This window comes from Battus philenor, unplaced genomic scaffold (assembly GCF_028537555.1).
Source record: "Battus philenor isolate CCGP_79_NKW_IND1 unplaced genomic scaffold, ilBatPhil1.0.hap1 SCAF_6, whole genome shotgun sequence".
Taxonomy (NCBI): Eukaryota; Metazoa; Arthropoda; class Insecta; order Lepidoptera; family Papilionidae; genus Battus; species Battus philenor.
The window spans coordinates 6,443,612-6,467,054 of NW_027181726.1; the positions used below are offsets into that span (position 1 = coordinate 6,443,612).

The 23,443-nt window shown below is 33.4% G+C and overlaps 1 protein-coding gene across 5 annotated transcripts in view; it reads left to right on the plus strand.

Annotated features, from left to right (window-relative positions):
* Positions 1-23,443, plus strand: part of LOC137930324 (plasma membrane ascorbate-dependent reductase CYBRD1-like) — a 47,471-nt gene that overhangs the window by 3,611 nt on the left and 20,417 nt on the right. Inside the window, exon 1 of one of the 5 annotated variants that reach the window (XM_068773557.1) lies at positions 4,697-5,020. The exons of 3 other annotated variants lie outside the window; for them this stretch is intronic. In XM_068773557.1, coding sequence (XP_068629658.1) covers positions 4,989-5,020 — 32 coding nt within the window. In that variant the 5' untranslated portion in view covers positions 4,697-4,988. Of the gene's footprint in view, positions 1-4,696; positions 5,021-14,973; positions 15,165-23,443 lie in introns of those variants that run through there. One more of the 5 variants, XM_068773555.1, reaches the window with a different exon arrangement.

Genomic DNA, 23,443 nt, shown 5'->3' on the forward strand with positions numbered 1-23,443 from the left:
TAACAGAAGCGAAGAATTAACATTCTTCTATAATGTAATTCTCAAAGCGAACCCGCATGTGGGTCTATTTGACCTCCAGGAGTGTTTTTATTAAATCCAATAATCCGTCGAGTAGGTCGCAAATAGCGGGGCAGGGGCTCAGGAAATGGGATGAAATTGATTCAGTTTAATGTCGTTCACGACGGACGGGAGCGAACGATCGTGGCCTGAACTACTGCGATTTCTCTCCCCGTATCACTGACGTAGAATCCTCATTGATAATGCACATTCTTAATTGAAACCTGCCTAGTAGCTATAAATGCGCCTATATATGAGTTTACATTACTTATATAATAGATGTCCACTACTCGCCTCACGTGGCCCGCACTGCCTTTTGTGGGTGTAATTTCATAAAATTCATTCTTGGTAATTTCTAAGAAATATTCTGGTCAAGATCAATGAGCTCTTATAAAAATAAATGTAGAAAACATGAATTTTTAATGAACGCCCCTTCAAGCCCCTTACGGGTAGAATTACGTAAAATCTATTCTTAACTGATTTCTACTAGGCAATAGGAACTTTTTTAACAAATTTCATGTCTCTATGCGTTGTGATTTTAGAGATATCGTCATGAGTCAGTACTAAGGTGAAAATCGCTTACTTATGTAGACAGATATTTGTATAATTTGTATGATTGTTATCAATTTGTTTTACTAACATGTTTAATTTTGTTTTTCATTACCACTCTTTGTCCGTTGGTATTTACAGTTTCTGCGAATTTGAGGCAGAGTGTTCAAGGTACTTCACCCAGATCTCTTTTCATACGTTTAAATCATTAATTTGTTAGTATCGCCTTGGTGCTGTTTACTCGGGTAAAGTTTATAGACAAATACTTGATAAAAAAACGTCTCCGGATCGGAAATGGGTGCGCCCGTATGGACATGGAGTTTTGATTCCATTAATGATTCTACTAGCTATCGAGTTATCTTTACTTTAAACTACTAGTGTTGAAGGATTTAATTTTTTAATATTATAATAAAGTTCGAGACATTCACCAGAATTTAAAATATATAATTCCTCGTGACGCAATTGTTCCGCTCTTCACCGAAAAACTTGAGATGTCTCATTTAACAATGGCTGTCAGAAAGAAATTATCCTTTGCGATAAGACAGCCCTTTGTACTTATTTTTTCTATATTACATCTAAATTATTTATCTTTATATCCTATGTTGATGTACATATAAAGACTTATTAAATAAATACATTTATTTTGTAATTTATTTATTAGGATGTAAAAAGATAGAAGCGCTGTTTGCGAAAGAGGATAAGGGTACGTACTATTTTTTTTTATTTTCTTAAGACATTAGCACCGACGATGTGATATAGCTCACACATAATCACATGGTAGGAATGAAATATGCAACTTTCGCTAGCCTCACTTTTAAACTAATAAGTTACCACCGCGCTTTGCCGGTGACGTCACAATTTCTCTAATTCGTTAGGTATAAAACCAGAAATGCAGTAACTTGTGCGTAAAACAGTGCTACCGAAACCGCTGCACTGCTGCGCTATGGGAAACCGCGGCGGAAAGGTGTCCAAGAAAAAACTATCAGCGCCGCCACCGCGAGTATTGACGAATTGACAGGCCTTCCCTCCTCCTTCCCTCCTTCCTTCACTAGCTAAGACAGCACTATACTATTTGATGGTAAAAGATGTCTCAAGGACTGATCCCCCTTTATTACTTATTTTTAATATAAGCAGTAAATACTTATATAAAATTAAATCAACGCACCTGATTCATGGTATATTAAAAATAAAAAAATACACGCGTACATCATTAAGGACTATTATTCTTTTCAAATATGCATAGAGGGAACGGTTTTAAGCGGGTTTGCTTGTTCACACATGATGCACTCTGTTTTCGGTTAGAAATTATCACCCATTTTTATCTATTTTGTCACGCAACATCTGCCGAAGGGGCACACTGCGTTCGTTTGTTAGCAAATGCAGTATAGTGTTATTAATTTCATTACATTTATATTTTCTTTACTTCTATGTTGAAATTTGTTTTTAAAGTCTCGCGAAAAGATGTCAAGCTGTTTTGTTAATGAATATGTAATTGACATTTTAAAGTTCTATTATATAATTTGTATTTTTAGCATATCAACCTGATTATTTTATATAAAAAATTATAAGCCGTTATGAAAGATTTTTAAAAGTTTTTATATTTATAAATGTTCATCGGGTGATAGCTGGCTAAAACAAAAGATGGTCGGGATTCAAGTGGAAATAAAACTTGGAATGTTTTCGCTGCGGAGCATTTCCACGATATTTCATATTCGAAACGTTCAGTTCTTTGACAATAGCTTTTGAAATACTCCGTGACTTACATAATTACTTTGCCAGACGAGAAACTGAACCGATCCCACCATTCTGTTCAATAGCAATTGAGAGATGATGATTCAAATTCTGACGAGCGGACTTAATTGAAGCTGTGGGATATTGATTCTTCCACATGAATGTATTACTGACTACAAGAGATATCTGAGTACATTTTAATAATTTTATACATACTTTTTAAATAAATTAATCATGGCTGCTGAGGCTTTAAAGTTCTGTTGTGGAGACCACAGACCAGCAAGATGACCGTAGGATGTTCGACTACAACGCAGACAGACAACCTTGTTAAGATTGTCGGAAGACGCTTGATGTAGACCGTTTTCAATCAGTGCTGTTGGAAGTCACTGAGAGAAGCCTGTGTCATCAGTTTTAAAAAATTGACTGGCTTGGAAGACAAAATATATTAAATTCTGTAAAGACAAAGCAAGGGATCGGTAACAGAATATATTTTTTACACTTAAACGAATAAAATAATTTGAGGGAAAAATTTATTAAATAAAGTTAACTGTTTATTGAAAACTAATACAATTAATTAGGTTACCAAAATAAAAATGTTCTTTCTGTGATTGTTGATGAAAATACAAGCCAAAGACTCGAATACAGGTTGATAAAAAACGATTTGCGTCTTATTCAGTCGTTTTTAATGTCCAAGAAAGTAGTGGAGGTTATATAAGTCTTTTATCAGTTTTTCTTGTACCGCAGTTAGAGTGTTTACATAAGATAAACAGTAGCGTTCATATCTCTTATGAGAAAAGAAAAAACTTGATATTTCTTAAAATACTTTTTCATTGCGTTATATATCTCGTACAATAACTTTTTTTAATACTTTCAGAGAAAGGTTTTATAAGTTTCCAACAAGTTTTTAACAGAAGTTTTGTATAAAAGTGTGTATTAAACGACAGGCAGTTTTTTTTAAACTTGACTTTCACTGCTGTCCATTGCTGGCAGATTCGGTCGTATTTACATTCCAGGTCGTAGAGGGCGCCTAACCTAAGACCTCTATTAAGGTAGCGAAGCTCGAGCCTCGGTTCGGGCCGCTAATTACTACTATTTTATTGGATCCGCGATTTCACTCCATGGAGTGACGGGGCTCAAGGGCCGTCGCGAGGCGACCTCGGCTTTTGGTTTTATTCAGTCTTGTTTCTCATTTGTATTTAGGAAGGTCAATTTAAATCAACTTGTCCAGACTGCACTTACCCCGTGATACTAGGACTTCTGGCGACCTCGGCTTGGGACAGTACTCGCCTATACTACCCATTTAAAAACAGGTGGTTTTAATTTTTGTTTGGTTTGCTTATAGCAATCACCTTAGGAAATACGAGTAAGTGAGCAATAAAAAATGAAAAGAACCACCGAAGCATAACTGAATCGAGTGCCCAATTGCGAGTGACGTAGATATTGTAACAGTGATCTAGTTTTTTTTTTAATATAAAAATTTCTTTCAACACTTTTAAATTACAAACGTCTACAATGTTTCACTGAACGATTTTTGCTTTGGCTATTTAATATATATATTTAAATTTATATATTTACTTTTTATGTTTATACGTATGCGAAACGATCGCCTTGTGGCACAAAGATTTGTTTATATACCGTTATATTTAACTGTAAATTTTTATATGTAAAATAACACGAGAAAGTGCTGCTTGATTGAATCAACGAAAGATATTTTCGTTAAAATATTCTAATATGTCGAAATTGTAAAGATACATCTCAGTTTTTATTTCTTTTGTTTCTTCTTATCGTAAGAATAGCCTGTGGCATTTAAGCAAAAAAAAAAAACATGTTTTAGTTATTGATTATTAATTTTAAGTTTTTTATTTCGCACAACGCAAGACTTCTAATAACGTGAATATATTTACACTGTAATGCTTTGTAGTATACAATTTTTTTAATTACGCCCTAGCACGAATATTTTTTTTCGACGTATGAGTGGAAATCGCGAAATATTGCTCTTTTTCTTCCATTTTTTTGTCTATAAGAACCTTTATCGTGCCTTAATAAATTTAAATAAAAATAGTGGAATTGGTAGACCCGTCCTTCATTTAGCAAAGCTTAATTTTATTTACATAAAGTGCATAAAACTGTATTTTTAATTTATTGATAACTGTATATTTCTATCTTAGGAAGGGGGCGTAAGGTTGCGGATCAGATATACGAGTATGTCAGTAACTAAGTGGAATCGTTCTCGATAATAGTTTATAGTCAATTTAAGCGTGTCCAGCCGCTCCATCCCGTCGGTAATTTGCATAAATTGATTGCACGCCGCACGCTGGTGTCGGGCTCCGGTGGCCAGTGCCGCTGGAGCTAGGTGTGTGCGGCACCGGCCCGCCATGCGCCCGCAGTCTCGCGCATAACCGACCAACTGATACACGTTTAGCCGTAATGCTTAATTACCTCGCCTGTCGCAATTTTCAAACAATTTAACACTGTCGTTACATTTTCTAAACAATCAACGCCCAGTCGCGTTTCGGTCGCGCTAGGCATAACGCCCCTGGCACATGACCTTCGCCGCACAAAATCCTCCTCACATCTTCAGTGAACAACCCATGTGATTTGGCATTGATGAACTTATGTGTTTAATGATATCACGTCGCTAGGTCATCACGATGCGTCAGAGATATCAGCTGAAACAGCGACCGTACGTATATCTTCAATATTTTTAAACTAGACGTTGTGCTACCTTTTAATTTAAATTAAAATTGTATTGGCATAATGTGCTTTTACTTAGAAATGGTTTCCAGTTGCTTTTCCGGATTAATACAATGGCAAGATCGCGAAGACATTACAAAGTTTGTATTCAATGTCCAAGTTTCAGTTTGTAACAATGGCATTCTTTGATGCGCTACGATGGAGCTTTTAACGATAACTTTTGCCTAAATCGTTGACAGTACTAAATCACCTATTTTATATGTACAGGAAGAGTATATTTTACAATATTAATTAATTTTGATTTATCATACATTAACAGATAGAAAATACAAAATATTAACTTGTTTTATTAATAAAGGATTATATTTAATAAAGGAATTTGAATAACAATTCCAGTAATATATTATAAATAATTAAACAAATCTATAATGCACATGGGATAAATGCAGCTATATTAATAGTTATGACTAACTGTATGCAGCTATCTAACGACATAATATTCACATAACATTAAATAACTAAATCCTTAGCGGATATTTATTTTCAAACTGCTATTTCTCATGATTCAGAATCATATATTTAGCTACCAGTTATACAAAGGTCACAAGTTCTATTAATATTTGATGGCAATTTAGATTAAAATATATTCACATTCTTCGAAAGCAATACGCGTATTTCTGTTATGGTAGTACAAGAAAAGGTTTTTCAAAGATAAAAAAATCCAAATTGTGTAAAGTAAAACCTTGAATTATAAATGTGTGTTTTTATTTTTAAACATGAACATATGAAAATTATATCGGCAAGTGACCTTAATTGAGTAGCACGACGACGAGATCTAGTTCAGCGAATTGTGATGAATTCGATATTTACATATACATAGTAACATAGTAAACACTGTTATCCTGGAATAGAAGCATTCAATTTACTAGGATTTATACAGGGTGATTGGTTATAAGTGTAAGAGCTTCTAAAGGGTTGGAGGAAAATTTATTCATTGTCAATTAATGTATAGCATGCCATATCCAAGAAATCAATGGTTTTAGAAATAATAAATAACGTATTGGTAATACAGTAAGAAAAAGCGTATCAAAATTCGGTTTACCACACATTAATTATTGTTTACAATCTGTCCCTGGCTTTGTACTGTCAGAAGTTATCTGCCTGTTGCGTTCCAATATAAAAAAAAATATTTGTCTGATATATTTCAGGGTGATATCTTCTGCAGGTTGATTGGATATAAGTTAATTAAAATGAGCTATACATACATCCCATTAAATATTTCCACTTGTAACTAATCACACTAAACATGATCATTTAAAAAAAAATTAATGGTCTTTAGTTTGGCAGTTAAAGGTCGTCAAATCCGGTGATGACTTTACACCCAAGTTTATATTATTCTGTTGTCAAAAACCGATTACATAAAATTGTGAGCTACTGTACATATGATTAATTGGTGACTAGAGTCACTTACATTTTTGTAAACATTGTAGTTCCATATTTTCATTATCGGGAAGTGACGTAAACGGTGACAAGGTATCACTAAAAACGAAACTCATCTGTTACTGCTACAGGAAATGAATAGGAGGTAATTTAAAAAAACTGAACCATTGTGTACAACGTTTCGCCTCTAAACAAAATGATTTCTCCTCGAACAAAATATTAACATTATAATACATAAATTGTTATTTAAAAGATATCGACCTTCACCAGGTTCATTTAACGTCTGAATGTATATATGTGTGTATTTCATCACATAATTTAGTTTTTAATTTTCCAATTTTTTTAGTCAAAATATTATCTTAAACACTTTTTGTAAATTATATATACATTTAATTCCTATAATATCATTTAAAGGAAAATACAAAATGATTAGAATGCCGATTAATATTATTTTTCTGTTTGATTAATTTTTTTAATGTTTAGTTATTAGCATAACTATGGCTAGCGTTTTAGAGGCTTACAACAGGCAAATATTAAAATTTGCTACTATTTTTATACGAAACTATATACATATATTACAACATATATGTATATGTTTTGTTGTAAGCGTGTCTGTTTACAATAAATAAATACATTTGAAATCGTGCATTTAAATACTAATTGTAAATTCATAAAATAATAATATTTGATTACATTTCGTCAAACATGAAATTTGTTATATTTTGACTTTTCACTTCGATACGTGTATGTAAAACTACTCTCACTCAGCCATTCTAATTTTTTCTTCATTAAAACACGGATATTATACGAAATAGATGTTTATATTTTGTGTAAAGAAACTTTTGATTAATTCAATAAATTTTAATATGTTACGGTGTAATAATTTTGTCTAAATAGACAGGAAGGGAAGCTGTGAGCGCGGCTAATATTAATGTACCCACTGTGTGTGACTGCGTTGATCGTGCGAGTTGCGAATTAAGTACTAGCACACGTTATTATCAGTATCCTGACAGAGTGCAATTACAGCATAAGTGATATTAAGTGAATATCCTGTATTATATTCTCCTTTATTATGCGCATCCTCGAAATGTATAGATTTCTAAAACCACGGAACGGAACTTTGTTGTGTTGTACGAACATCGAATATGAAGAAACAGCATTTGAATATTTCATCAACTGTTAATAAAATGTAAACAAAATTACTATGAGGACAAAATTCAATAGTACATATTTCGAATAAATAAATTTGGCAATGCTTGCACGTGGGACGACAGATAATCATTGACTATTGTATTGGATGAAAAATTATTTTACCGTGATGTTCAAAATGCGATGGTTGTTTCGCAATATAATGAAGTGCACAGATATTTTAGTTACAAAAGTTAATCGTGGACACGTTTCTTGTTAGACATACATGCTTAGACGGTTCTTTACTTCCATTGCATATTCGGCGAAATAGTGACAAATCTTGATTAGTTTTTTTTAAATATTTCCAAATCTAGTTTGTTTGAGTCTAATACGATATTTTTCAACGAACGGAATAGTTGTACTATTTTAAGAATATCTTTGTTATTAATGTGTCTAGTATTGGTAATATTTAAATTCGATTTTTTTATTCAACACATTTTTATAACAGTATTTTCTTAAAATTGAAAAAAACAAAGACGTTCAGTACACAACCTATTTTAAATTTAATTTACATTTTTCTAATCTACTTATGACAGCTTATTGAAAATTATTTTTATCATTACCCGTAGAATCATTAACTAATACGCGTTATAAAATCGAGTTTTTGGTATTAAAAATGATTTTTTTGGTATTTACATGGTGTTAATAATAGTACTTTGAAAAATAGGTTAAAAATGTTGTACACATTTAAATTAAAAAAAAAACTAGCTCTGTTTATGTGGACATCATGACAATGAGCAGTTATAACAATTAGTTAGATTAAAATAATATGACTCCTGGGAATCAACACGACGTGAAGGAGGTATATGTGTGTAAACTAAAGATAATAGAACAAATTAGTATGTAGGTCAGGTCCCGTATCAAGAGCGTCGTCATGATGTATAAAATAACCATTTAATCAAAAACATTGCAAATGGAAGCGTGGGCTAATACGCCGCCACTTGCTGTAGGAATGCGGAATACAGGCTAAACGAGATTTTAGCCAATCGTCTAGTAAAAGGCACTTTGTTAGTTTGTGTACACACACTGCGGCGGAATGGCGAAACACTGAGGTAACTATAAAGGTCGCTATTCACTATTGGAAACACTAGGAAATATACTACTCTTCAATTTGACAGCGAAGACAATGAATAACTGTATACAGGATGATTTAAAATAGTTATAAAAGCTTAAAAATGGGGTGAATGTATAACATTTACTATCAAATAATGTATGATTCATCCTATACAAAAATTAATGGTTTCTGTAATGATAAATAACAATATAAATATTTTTAAAAAATGTATTGAAAATTCAGATTATTACATATTTAAATTAATTACTGTTTATTACCTATTCCTACAAAATTTGTACTGCAAGATGCTATTGGACTGTCGCATTTTGGCAAAATAAAATTTTATATATCATATCTAAGAGTCATCATTTCTGAAACGGGTGTTAATAAAACTTTAGAATTTTTATTAGATAAACGAGCTAAACATTCACCACTTTAAAAGCTTTTATACCAATAAGCAATTAGCTTGTACATTAATGTGATAAAGATAGAAGCATGTAAAACTTTATAACACGAAATAACATACATAAATAGATTATATCTGGAGAGCTTCTATTATTTTTCTCTGAGAATATGAATACAATTTCCTAATCATTAGACTTGGTTATGTTTTTACTGATTTGTATGAATAAATAAATAATGTATAGATTTAAAAAGTCAGCTTGTATGTGAAGTTATATTGGCAGTGGGAATTATTAATAAAATTAGACATTGTTGCGCTTTTTTTATATTAGTGTCAATCAGCTGTAACTAACGAGCTTTGCGCCAGTCAATGTTCTCATAAACTTAACATAATACATAGATCACTTCTTATATAATTCTCCCATCGATGAGTAAAGACCTCTTTTATTTTTGTTTAACCTCGCTGAAAATTTTCGTCTGGGTATGTTTTTAAACGAATTCTTTAAGGCTTAATATTTCCTATTTTCGTAGCTCAAACTCCGATTTTATCTTGTGTCTTTGGAAACATTGTCATTGTATTTTTCTGATCATATTCTTTAGAATGATGACTAATAACCGACGAATGGTGTGCCCGATCACCGGCTGTGCCGTATTAGGCGCGGTAGGAGCAAAAAACTAATCTCTGTAAGCAGAGAAAATAAAGGAGGAGAACATCGCCTCACTTGTGAGCAAAGAGGAACGTCGTCAGACCTTTTTGGAGTTCTGCCAAAAAGTTATACGAAAAACAATAAAAAGCAAAAAAAAGTGAAGTCTTAAAGATTTTATATTTATATTTTTCTCAAAGATTTTATAAACGTAGTATTAAAGGTATGGCATGTGTCTGACTGGCCAGTAATTATTAAATCTGTCTCCCTTTATGTGAATATAATGTATTAAGTACTTCATAATCCAACAACGTTTAACGATGTAGTACGAGTGACTTAACGGACAGATTTTTGTATTGTTTCTGAAGAAGTTGTTGCTGTTAGCCTTGCGGCTTTTACAGCTTCATCTGTATGAGTTCACGGAACGGAGGGGTCCGTGAACTTTAAAACTTAACAAAGTTTGAGTGTCGGAACTCGTATCAGGGACGGTGGTGAGACTTATGGAGAGCGACGAAGATGATGCTCAGGAACACGGGAACAACCTAGGAACAACCTGGTCGGCCCCTCGAAGACACAGTCGGTCGCGGTCATGCTGGCCGGTAGAACGCACGGTTAGTGCGCGTGTATAATCGATGTTGCTGAAGTGTGATGCATGAAGAGTTGTGTAATAACGGCAGCGTGGACCACTCGGCAATCTAAGGTAGGATACTGATCCTATCTCGGATCGCCCACGCTGTTCGCGGCGGCGACGCCAGAAGGCCGGCGTCGTTTCTTTTTTGGACGGTGTGAAGTGTTGCGTCTGATTTTAGTACTTCGCACGCGTGTTTTCGTGCGGTGAGAGGTTGACGGTGGAGTAGATGATGCTGTGGGGGAGTTCTTGCTTGTGGAGCTGCGAATGTCTGAGGGGTGTGGTGTCAGGTGAGTGGGTTGAGTGAACCCTATGATTGGATCTGTGAGGACATCTTTAGGACGTCTCACGAGGTTTCTGAAAGAGGAGCCGGGGTTGTAGCGAGTTGAACTCGCAATGAGCGGGTTGGGGTGGGCAGAGGCCTTCTCAAAGTATGCTTTAGAGCATGCTTGGAAGAACTCTTGCACGGTTTCTAATTTGAGGTCACTGTGGATATCTATGTTGCGTTGGAACCATCTAGCACCAGTGACAAGTCTGGTGAAGCGATTCTGCAGCAACTGTAGGGGACGTAGGATATGAGATGGAGCGTGGGCGAATACTACGCTTGCATAGGCGAAGACTGGCCTTATGCAAGTTTTGTAGAGGAGGAGCTTGTGTCTGAGGGACAACTTGCTTGAAGGGTTGAGGAGGGGGTATAATCTGAATAATATCATGCGGGCTTTATTAGCCACTTGTTTCGCATGAATTTGGAAACTCATCCTAGTGTCAAAGGTGACACCTAGGTATTTAACCGATTTAGACCAGGGGATGGGACGATCATAGAGGGAGATTACTCCCGGGTTGTGACCTTGTCTGGGTTTGGTACGACGGGACAGCTTGAAGACGATCGCCTGACTTTTGTCAGGGTTCACGTCAATACGCCACTTGCGAAACCAATCGCCCAGCTGATTGGTTGCACTTTGGAGGTGGCGTGTTTGTGTGGTGGGGAATATGCTTGTGGCGAAGAGAGCGGTGTCGTCCGCGAACAGGGCTAGTTGAACATTGGGGTGGGTGGGGATGTCACTAGTGTATAGTGAGAAGAGTAAGGGGGATAAGCAGGAGCCCTGAGGGACGCCAGCTTTGAGAGGGCGGAGGGAGGAAAAAGTACCGTCTAGTTTGTATCTAAAGGTACGATTCGACAGAAAGGCTTCGATGATCTTGACGAGCTTATCTGGCACACCTATTTTCCACAGCTTATATAATAAGCCGTTGTGCCAGACCTTGTCGAATGTCTTAGCGATATCAAAGAACACCGCACTTGTGACAAGGGAGCGGGGCCTTGCGAAACCATCTAAGATGTGTTCCGTAAGTCTGTGTGCTTGGTGCACACAAGAATGGTGGGGGCGGAACCCGAACTGTTCGTCGGGTATGAGACGGAGGTCATGTGCAACTTTCTGGAGGCGCTTAAGAAGTAAGCGCTCGAATAGCTTACCTAGAGTACTCAGTAAGCTAATGGGTCGGTAGGAGGACGGGAGGTTGGGGGGTTTTTTGGGCTTTTTGATCCCTATTACGACTGCTTCTTTCCAGGTGTCTGGGAAGGTGCAGCTCGATATTAGGGAGTTAAATATTGCCACTAATAGAATGATTAGGTGGGGGGGAAGGATCTTTAACATTTTATTTGAGATGCCATCGGGGCCTGGAGCTGATTTGTTTTTGAGCCCCTTGATTAGATCAGTGACCTCGTCGGGGGTTACAGGGGTGATATTTGGGCCAGTGTGAGGTTTTATCAGCCGTTTTTTAACGGTGATGTTGACCTCACGTCTATGTTGAGGGTTCACAGGGGTGGATGAGAGTGTGCATTGGTTCTCCATGCTGTCTGCCAAACATTCAACCTTATCGATGTCATCGAATGCTAAGGAGTTGTCGGAGTCGCGAACAAGGGGTGGGGTGGGGACTGTTTTGTCTGCTTTGATACCTCGGGTCAGCTTCCAGAAGGCGACATGGGAAGGCTCGAGGTCTCCGAGCAGCGTGTCCCACTTTTTGTTTCTGTGATCCGCCAGCTGTTTTTTGACCAGCCTTTGTAATTTGCGGAGACGAAGTTTATTTTCGTCGGTCCTATATTTGTCGTAGAGCCTCAGTGCTCTATTTTTGGTTCTAATGAGCCGTCGAATATTGTCCGGAAGAGCGTTGACAAAATTAACGGACAGATAAGGGCCCCTAACTTCTTCTATCGAGCATCCAAGTAACCCTTACTACTTTGATGTAAATTCTAATTCTACTTAGATTTCCAACCCTTGAGACTTGATATGGGATTATCCCGTTAGTTTAAAAATTCCACTGCCTACAAAGTACGTCTGCAAAGCGGCTTTAAAACAAAATAAAGGAATTATTAGGTATAATTGTTTAGAGATACAACTAGTCTTTTACTAGTCACGCATTTTGAGCGATATAGACTTTGGAAATTATACATAAGGTGAGCCATACATTTCAATTTATTTTATTTACAAAAGAAAGAATGTTATATATTTTTAAATGATTTCGTCAAAGTATAGTCCAGATCCTGTGGAACATTGATCAAAACAACACTTAAGATTTTCAAAAACACGCCTGTAAGTTTAAGTAAATTGAACTGCCGCCGATTATTTTCGAATACATTCGAAATAATTCAGCTTTATTTTGGATTAAATTCAATGAAAAAAAAAACTAAAATAACCTACATTATCGCCTACACTTTATTAGAAAATAAAACCTATTTTTTTATTTTTCATGCTTATGAATAAAATTGCAGCTGACTCACTGTAGTTAATTTATTCTACTTACGATACTGTAATTAACCATTTGTTAGACTAATAAATATTTATTCTTATCTAGTCTATCGAGGGCTGCGAAAAGGCAAAAATAAGAAAAAAATTAACAAGAAATGTATTAGAATTTCTCTATTAACATACGTCCTAAAAGTTATAAAAAGAACACATTAAGTTTATGAATGCACGCCTTTATCGTAATATCTGTGTAATTTATTTGTAAATTTATTAATATAATTGTACGTTGTTATTACTATAATTGCTACTTGTGGGCACGCCTTGTACTGACATACATGTACAAAGTATTTTGTACCAAAGGTCGCTCAAAGTTGGTAAACTTAAAATTTTAAGCCTAAATTAAAAAATCAATAACAATATGAATCTATATATGTATAAGAATTATTCACCCAGATATTTTTTCATGAAGATATCTCTGGAACCATAAGCTTAAGAGAGGCTAAATTTGTTTGAAAAATTCCTTTTGCAGACTAGAGGTTAGTTAAGAAAGTCTAACCCGCAAGTGCGCCTGAAGAGGCGTTCATTAAATTTTTTTTTATTTTCAAACTGTAGCTTGTGTTGTTATAAAATTAAGGTAGATATTTTTAGTCGTGTTAAAAATGACTAAAAATAAATTTTATAAAATAACACCTACAAACTACAGTTCGGGCCACGAGAAGCGGACGTATGATAGCTAGTTAATAAATATTTTAGTATAAAAATGCATTATTCAATAAATCTCTCCTATAATAATTTGAATTAATATAATTGCGCGTAATTTGCGGAAATACGTTAGATATGTAAGAGAATGCAAATTACTTTGCCATTCTCCTTCACCTGATTTAACACTATCTTGTACATTTCAATTTCTTTTTGAAACATCTTAATCGTTCCACTTTAAAAGTATTGTAGCTATAAAATTAGCCATGCCGCTAACAGTGCAAACTCGAGTAACTGGTTTCAAACTAAAACTCTGACACGTGAAATTAACTGTGAAAGGTGCGAGCGGTTTATATTTCGGATCGAGGCAAGCGATTGAAATAAGATCATACAAATTATAACATGGAGACATCGCTATCGACAATTCTTGTCTAAGCTGTTAATATAACAAAAAAAAAAAACAATTAAAAAAACTCAGGACGGATGAACTATTATATCATAAAAACGACAATTATTACATTAATTAAAATTTTTGTGCCGTCACAATATCGTCATTTAGTATATACATATATTCCATCACCAAGATCTAGCTAAAATCAGGTAACTCTAGAAAATTAATTAAACAAAGCTATGGTTGGCGATTACTTCTGGGACACACTGCATAACTCAATAGTAGACAATTTGTTAGGTTAGAATTTATTAATCACACCCTTTCCCTAGTGATTCAAATTCTCAGTCTTTTATTTATGTTACGTTGTAGAAGATTTAAATTGATACCAACCGTTGCGAAATTATATATGACAATGCAAAATTATAAATGAGTCTAAAAAGGTATTTTTGTTTCCTTAATTACTACGATAAAATTAAACAATTTCAGGCAATGACGACTATTTTTCCGAATTAATTCTTATGGTGATACATTTAATTTGAATAAACTAATTTCAATTACATCGAAACGTGAATTGCGAAATGAAAGGTTACGCAGCAATAAATGTATTAAGCCACTTGATTATGTAAACGAACAAATTGTTTCGGCGCTAGATAATGTTTTAAAAATTTAGAAATGATACGTAAATGTTAACTAAGCTGGTAGTAATACGGAATGCAACCTGACGCTCGGTTTCAAAGTCAGCAGTGTATTGTGAGCACAGGTGTATAAGTTGCCGTGTAATTTATTCGTGAGCGCGGCGCACGTTGTGATACGTTATTCGGCTGCTTGTGAGATCGCATATGAAAGATACGAGCACAGTGAATGAAATATATCTGCCGGTATTTGGTAGATATTTAGCATTCTTAATGGACGACTTTCTTGCTCCTCGCAAAGCTGCTAACAATAGGTAAAGTACATTTTTATTAAATTTTTATATCACTTAACATTTGTCTATAAATCATAATATTATAGCACTGTATTTCGAACTGTATGCTTATAGCCATAGAAGGTCAAAAGTGATAGTAAAAAACATGTTATTTAATTTAGAACATTTTGTGCACTGATGATCTTATCGCCTGAGGCTGGTAGACCCTATCACTCAGCATTAAGTGACCATATCATTAATTAATGTGAAAAAAACTATTAAGAACACTTTTAACATAGTATATAGTAAAAATATTGGATCCTTTTTATTTTAGTTGCTTGCTTTTGCCACAGGGGTTATAAAATACGACACGTGTTATGTAAAATAATGCTCTGTTATGAAAAACGTCGGCAAACTTTTTGTCTCTTTTCATTACGGTTCAATTAAACTTGCCTAACTGCATGTTACTGTTAGGTCGCGTGTTATATCACAGATTATATTTCGTTTTGAAAAACGAACATTACTTGCGAGAACCATTCTATTCAAGGTGGTCCAGTGCAGTCAGGAAGAGTTGAATTAATAATTACAAGCTAGTTCTGTAAACTTTATTTACTTTTATTATATATTTTATGTCATTGACTTATTATTACACATTTTTATTATTTTTTTCGTGTGGCAAGCAATCCATTGTAAATTGTTTTTCCGCGGAAATTTCTAGACCGGTAGTTGAAATACAAATAATTCTAATAATAATTATACTTGATAATTATTTCCCAAAAAGGATCATAGATCATGTAATCTTAATTAACGTAATAAAATGTTAAGTACTTGTATGTTTGTGGCCTTTTCTCTGAAAATAAAAATAAAATAGAGTATTTAAGAAAAGATTATTTATTTGGGAACTCAATTTAAAGTTTAAATTACAGTGTACGAATAGGTCTCGTCCGATTTCTGGACGAAGCTAAAGGTCGTTAGTGACTGGAGGCGCCATTCAGCAAAGTTTATTTGCGACGGCAACTTAGGCCTTGCATAACTAATGCCTACAGTTTATTAGGAACGATAAAACCGCAAGGTGCACCGACGAAGCAAAAAGGATCTATTGTTTATTTTAGTGCCTTAACGATGGTTGTATCTTTTGCGGGTTTTGAACATATATTTATCAATTTTTTTCATAAATTAAACGTAATAAACATAATTTAACTTACATTTAAATTTTATAATACAATCCAAAACTTTATGTTTAAATCTATTCACACACGTGTTATTAGGGTGATTGGTCAAAGTCGTAAAAGCATTAAATGAGCGAATATATAACTTATTTATCAAAAAATATCTTCAAGTATTTTGTACGTGTTTTCTACTATTTTTAGGAGTATTAAGTCAGTATAATAAACAATAATTCATATTATTATGTAGAAAAACTAACTTTGAAAACGTTGTTTCTTATTATATTATCATTAGGTTATTTGTTATTCAAACATCATACATTGGCAGCAAATAAGTTAAAAATACACCCTTTTGAAAAACTTTTGCTCAATCACCGTGTAAAGTCGTTTGCTAAAAGTTTATGTTTCGATTAAAAAAATCAACTAGACTTGTACTTGCCGTTCGCTAAATGATATTCGCATAATGTCAACGGTATTTATTTTGAGACCAGAATCGAACAACGATACTTGAATTGTAATATATCAACATTCACTTCGTCATAAAATGTCACAATTTAATGTTTTAAGTGTAATAAGTGATTGCAGCTTGTTTTCACTTTTTCTTGAGCCATCAGCGAACTTTCTAGATTCATTTAATTTTTTGTATAATATCAATGATTACAGTGTAAATATTTTCAACGTAGCTTTATTCATATTAATGTTAGTATTAAGTATTTTTTTGCACTAGACACTATGCTGAAAGTAGCATAAAATATTTTTTTTTATTTTAAACACGAGATTATCACTACCATAGGCGTATGTGTAAGGGAATCTATTAGCTTATTTAACAAGCACTCTATTGTAAAGGATTGAAGACGCATATGGCACACTTAATTATAACTAACCCTTGATCCCCTGATGAGACATCTGGGCATGTTCTGCATTATACGAAGCTTATAAAAACTGACGTCAATTTATGGGAATGCGTTACATAGTTTCTTCCTACAATGTAAAGTCGACAGCTTAGTGGAAATGATTCGTGACTACGAATTTTTTAGTTTTTAAAAGCCTTGGCTACTAGTCTTAAGTCATATTAAGTTTTAAGTTACTTTTAGGATATAATCAGTGGGACTTACTGTAAATTCAGGAGCTTTTGTACTGGTAATAAAGTAAAAAATAAACTGGTAAAAAATTATGACCCTAATTATGTAAAAACTATGTCAATTTGTATAATAGTGACAACTATAAGAAAAACTGAGTCGTGGTAGCTCAGTGGTAGAGGACTGAAAGTTGTGACCGTAGGTCGCAAATTCGATTTCCGGGATAAGATCTTATACACTGTGTATTAATTATATAGGATTGCATCAGTTCACAAACAAGTTTCCAGAGGATGGATGGCATCATTCGCTGTGTAGCATTCATTATACTAACACGTCTACCAAGCGTGGCGATATTTGTACATCCCCCTATAGATAGATATCTTTGGAGGGGGCTTACGACTTACAGTGGGCAAGTACTGGCTGAAACGACACGACTACAAAAAGAAAAATAGCGTGTACAGAATATTAACATTAGAACTGTATCTCCAATGCTAACCTCTGGTATAGGTTTTTATACCTTTCTCTAGGCACTATGTAATAAACTCTCTTGCAACGTCGCAGAATTATCATACCATATACTTAAAAAAGTCATATAATCACAACGGTGTATGATTTTTTTAATAACATACAATTTCGGGAGTATTAAGATGTTAGTGGATGAGATAAAAGTAACTGAGTTTCTTATGTGCTCTTCTCAAATGAAATGTCAGTACAGAGAAACTGTACCGCTTCGGGCATTTTTGTCTTGGAACACACAAGTGATTATAATAGTTGATTCAAAATCAAAAATAGATTACGCACGTAAACTAACAAATAAATAAAGTCAATCTTGTTTTATTTTCGACCATCATAAGCTTTGTATCATATATATAAAAATCTCTTAATTATCTATGTTTAATTATTAAAGGAAAACATATAAAGTCTATATACGGATTCTTATATTTCTATATTTAGAGACAAGTTATCTAATAACAGAACAGCCTTGTTAATTCTGAACCGCATAATTAATAAGCTCTCTCTATTGAGATTTACATTCAATTTACATTTAAAGGGATATAACAGTTTAATATCATTATATTAAACTACAATATCCCTTCTTAATATTAATAGATTCGAACACTTTGTCTGGTCTCCGTGTTATCTTTGTTATTCCTTCAAATAAATTAGTTCCGTTCGGAATTTAATGTTTTCTTGGTGACTCTTGTTTAACTTTCAAAGTAATAAGTACACTGCGATTGAAACAGCTTTAATAATCTACGCGAGTACGTATTACCGCAGATTGTTTCCTTCTTTGCGCAGACGGTGTCTCATTATCGGTCTGAACGAGTGAAAGTTAATCGTTTCTTCCCGTTTCTAGACTTCGTTGTTTGAGTTCAAAATTACATGAAAGAGTATGAATGTATATTTTTTTAGTAAAGCTATACAAGAACTAAGATAAAAAAGTATAGAGATATACATTTTAGACTAGACGAGAGATATAGATTTTAGATAGACATTTTAGACAAAAAAAGCTAACAATTATTTTTAAATACCACCTTTTAGATTATATAAGATATAAGAATACTATATAACATGTACTTTACGCTCTGTACTTTATACTAAATATAACTGAAATCATGGATCAAACACACACATTCAACGTACCTGTTAAGATTTTCTTCTTTTAGGTCAACTTTCGTGATTTTGAAGTTTATCTATTAATGTTTATATTTTGTTGCATATGAGTCTGTAAGTTGCAAAGGACCTCAGAGTAAATAAATAAATTATTAAACAAAATAGGTACATGGACTAAGTAGAGGATTTTTATATTTTATGTGAAGAGAATTAAAAGTAGAGCTTTTTATTTGCATTTGAATGTTGCCAACAGAAATAAAAAGTGATATTTTTTTAAAACAACAGTTGGGTTGATCCATTGGTCGGAGCCGGGGTAACTGGGGTCACGGCGGTCATCCGACCGCCTCTCTTTATTGTGCATTACGAAATGTACGAGTATTGTGTAAGGAAATAATGTTACGAATCGCTTTATCTTATTCTGATAGCCTGGCGTTTATTATCTTTTTATGGTAATGTTATTGTCGATGTTAAATTCTTTTTGTGTTTCCGTTACTTATACACCTGGGTGGATCGACAGGTGAAAGTTTATTACGTTTATTATCCATGTTTGCAATTATAACAATATTAATGATGAATTATATTTACTTTTAACGTTCCTTTCATCTTTGAAAATAACATATTAATGATACTGTAATTAATGAAAAAAAAGTGTGATGAATAACACTACATTCTAAAGTGTAAACTATTAAGTATAAAAATCAAAAGTAAGTAAAAATAAATGTAAAGTTAGAATGAAATAAGGAAAAAAAAGGATAGTATGTACGATGACCAGGTCTGCTCATAATAAAACGTAATGTAAAAATCATGTCTAACTATTGTTATAAATGCAGAGTATTTCAAATTAGAATTTCACTGTCGTTACACAATCTTGTTACTTATAACCTTCTTCAAGTCTCTGATAATTTATTAGCTGTCGAATGAGGTTTTATAATAAACATTAAATCTTTAAAATATCGTGATGTCGAATATGAATGTTGACACCATATCTACACAGGACAAATGAGCGTGTATTTGTCACACATATTGTAACTTATACTGACATCTCCAGTGACACTATTGCAACCATTGTTTGGTGGTTTACATGTGAACACGGCCTTGCAATTATATGTTCATTTATGTCATTTAAATGTGATTTATGGACATTTACATTTTCACTGATTGTTTTATGATCTAAATGTAATCTATCTTTAAAACACAAATCATTTCCAATTTTACGTTAAGATATTCGTATCTAAAGTCTATCTAAATTGATGCGAATTTTTTTCTAGAATTTCTAGGCAATCGTAAAATATTTAAAAATGTTTAGAATTACCAGCAACGTTTACACTCAACATGGAAGTAATTTAAATGAAACTTTAGTTAAATCCGAACGAGTTGTCGTGCTTCGACAGAAATACCGACAAAATTACCACTCAGACTGCTGCCCATTGCAAATACTTCAAATCTCCGCCTTTTCTGTGTCAAGTACTAACTGGAACCCTTTTTAAATCACTGTACCGAATATCTAGGGTTGATATTTTTGTGCTAATTTGTAGACGGTTATTAGATCGAATCAGGAAAGAGGAAAAAGTAACCAACATTTGCAAGTTGAAAGGATAGTGGGATAGTTGAGATTGCTGGAAGGCGCTGGATTGAGACTGTTTCAATAGGTTCTACTGGTATTTTGTGGGGGAGGTCTGTGTTCAGTAAAGAACATCTGTAGCTGAAAATATAACAATTATGAAACTATAATTAGATTGATATAGTGTTTAATATATCATCTATTTCAATGACTGTTTTGATGAATTGTGTACAACAGAATTCGCCAAATACTCTAGCGTTACATCTTGTTTCCTATCTTTACAACTCAACAATCAACCTGGATGTTGTCTACAAGATTACTATTATTCCATTATCTAATTTACCAGAAATCGTTTTTTCGAACTATATAATTGCTGATTTAAAATTTTTAAACGAAGAAATGGGACTTATTTTCTAATATTGGCAAAAGTCGTTAAAAAGGAAGTTTCCCTATATAATATACAAGAAGATTGTATCAAGATATTTGAGCATTTTCATTACCGAAAAAAGATTTATACAGAATTACTGAAATTTTATGAAAGCATGGAGTTTATTATGCAATACCGTAGCCGTTTCTTTTTTGTTGGACTTTAAAAAAACAATAATTAAAAAAAAATAAACGCTTTGGTCTTAATCGTGCATACCTAGACCTTTATCTAACCTTTTTTGTATTGTCTAATATCGTAGTTTAGTGGCAGCAGCCCAAAATATAACTTCAAAGTAATTAACACTACGAGACAGGCAGTGCTTAGTGTAGTGTTTTTATAAGCAGTTATTTTTATTGTAACTCTGATGTTATGAAAATAAAAATTATTATTATTTATTAAAAAATCCATGTTAATAAAAAATAAATCTTATTATGTATTTTAACCTAAAAAAATATTAATTTACATTTTTCAACTCGAATAGAGCTCAGAAGACTATACGAAACCAATGAAATGTGATTATTATTCAAGCGGCATACAACAGCTTCGTTATTAAGTGGGATAATGAGGCTGGTTTGACATAAAAAAAATTATTGATGACTTCCTAAATTTGGATTCTTACCTGATGATGTTAGGAACAGCAAAATATGGACTTATTTAATTGATATATTTTTCCTTTATTCCTTATAGTCTAAAAAAAAACAAACATGCTTAACTACTTTTTATTACACTTTAGATATTCACCAGATTTCAATATTGTGTCAGTAAATAAAAAACAAAAAACAAAAATGTTATCCGCGACGAACATTTTAATTTTTTGTTTTTTATTGAACTTTAAATGTCCGATAGCATATTAAGACTTATTTTTTTAAATATTTCCAGCATATATTAATCCTGTAATTTTATGAACAAAGGTTAAATTTTTTTATAAAAATTGGTCTATACATAAATAGTTATGATGTCTTCCAAATTTAAAAATAGCTTTTCTTAATACTTGGTGGTAGAGATATTACCCTAATATATATTTTTTAATGGCCTCTTGCAATGATTACTTGTCCCTAATTTTGCTCTTTTCAAAGCATTCCAGTTACTAACAGTCCAGTAACTAAGGAAAATTTTAAATTTGAACACTTTATATTGTACAATATATTACTAACGTATGTAAATTTTTGCAAACATTAAGGAAACTGATATACAGGTCTTATCTTTGTCAATAGCTTACCATGTACATGTACGTTGCGCCAACTTTTATCTTTATGGCGCAGAGGAAGTCATCACGTTACTCATAGCAAAATAATTTGAGCCTTTCTAAGAAAATAAGCCTGAGGTTTTACTCATTATTTACTACACAAATAATTTACATGCACATATTAAGAACTGATTAAAGAAATATTTACGTCACAGAAAGTATAAATTTTAAAAAGTCAATTAACAATAATAATACACTAATATTATGTGTCCAGTAACGACTTGCGACACTAAAACTGATTCTTTGCTGTAAGCTTCATTGGCAACCTCACAGTCGCTTAACGAGCCATAGCCATGATCTTGTAGAGAAATCCTGGTATGAACCCTAATACTAGGATTTCTCTACAAGATCATAAAAGCAGGATATCTAACAGACATAGCAGAGAGAATTAGCAAGTTTAAATGGCAGTGGAGAGACCACATGCAGAACAGATGGATACTGACACCTTAAGATTTTGGAAGGGGACAGACCAGCAAGTGCAGAACGTCCGCCCGTATTAGCAAGCCAATGTCCAGTAGCGGAAATATTAAGGCTGAAATAATGTCAATGACACCGACAGAATCTGCCCTCAAAGTAATGTCGATATATCAAATTGCGAAAAATTATACAAAAGAGTTTTTGTTCATAAATATCGTTTCCTATTTGATATTTACAGATTAAACATCTTTGAAGCGGCTAATTGCTGAAAACGTTAATTTAGGCCGTTCGGATTGTAAGATTATTTATTTCACTGTATTGTAAATTAGTTGTTCTCTCTGTGATAGTTTATAGCAGATATTACTGCTTGCGCTGACTGCATAATCTGTTGATGGGCAGATTTACGTTTCACAATGGAAAGTGGTCGCACTTGTCCGTTAAGAGCGCTCGAGGTCGCTCGAAGCTCTCACCGTCCACATCGCATTAGAAGCCATTGACGATAATGATAGGATTCATAAGTCATTGCCATCCTTATGCCTACGTAATGTTTTATAATCAATTTGTGATCTTATTTTACACAGGTTTTTCAATTAACGTCAGAACTGAGTAAATGACGTGTAATGATTGTTAACAAACAATTATATTCCACCGGAATTACTCATACTGACGATGGAATAAAATTTCTTGTATTTTGATTTCGAATTCCAAATTTAAATTACAAAAATTTAAATTACTTTGCAAATTAGACATTGGTTAATTTTTTCTTTTATTTTGTTCTGATACTATTCGGCTTGCAAGTACAGAAAAGGAC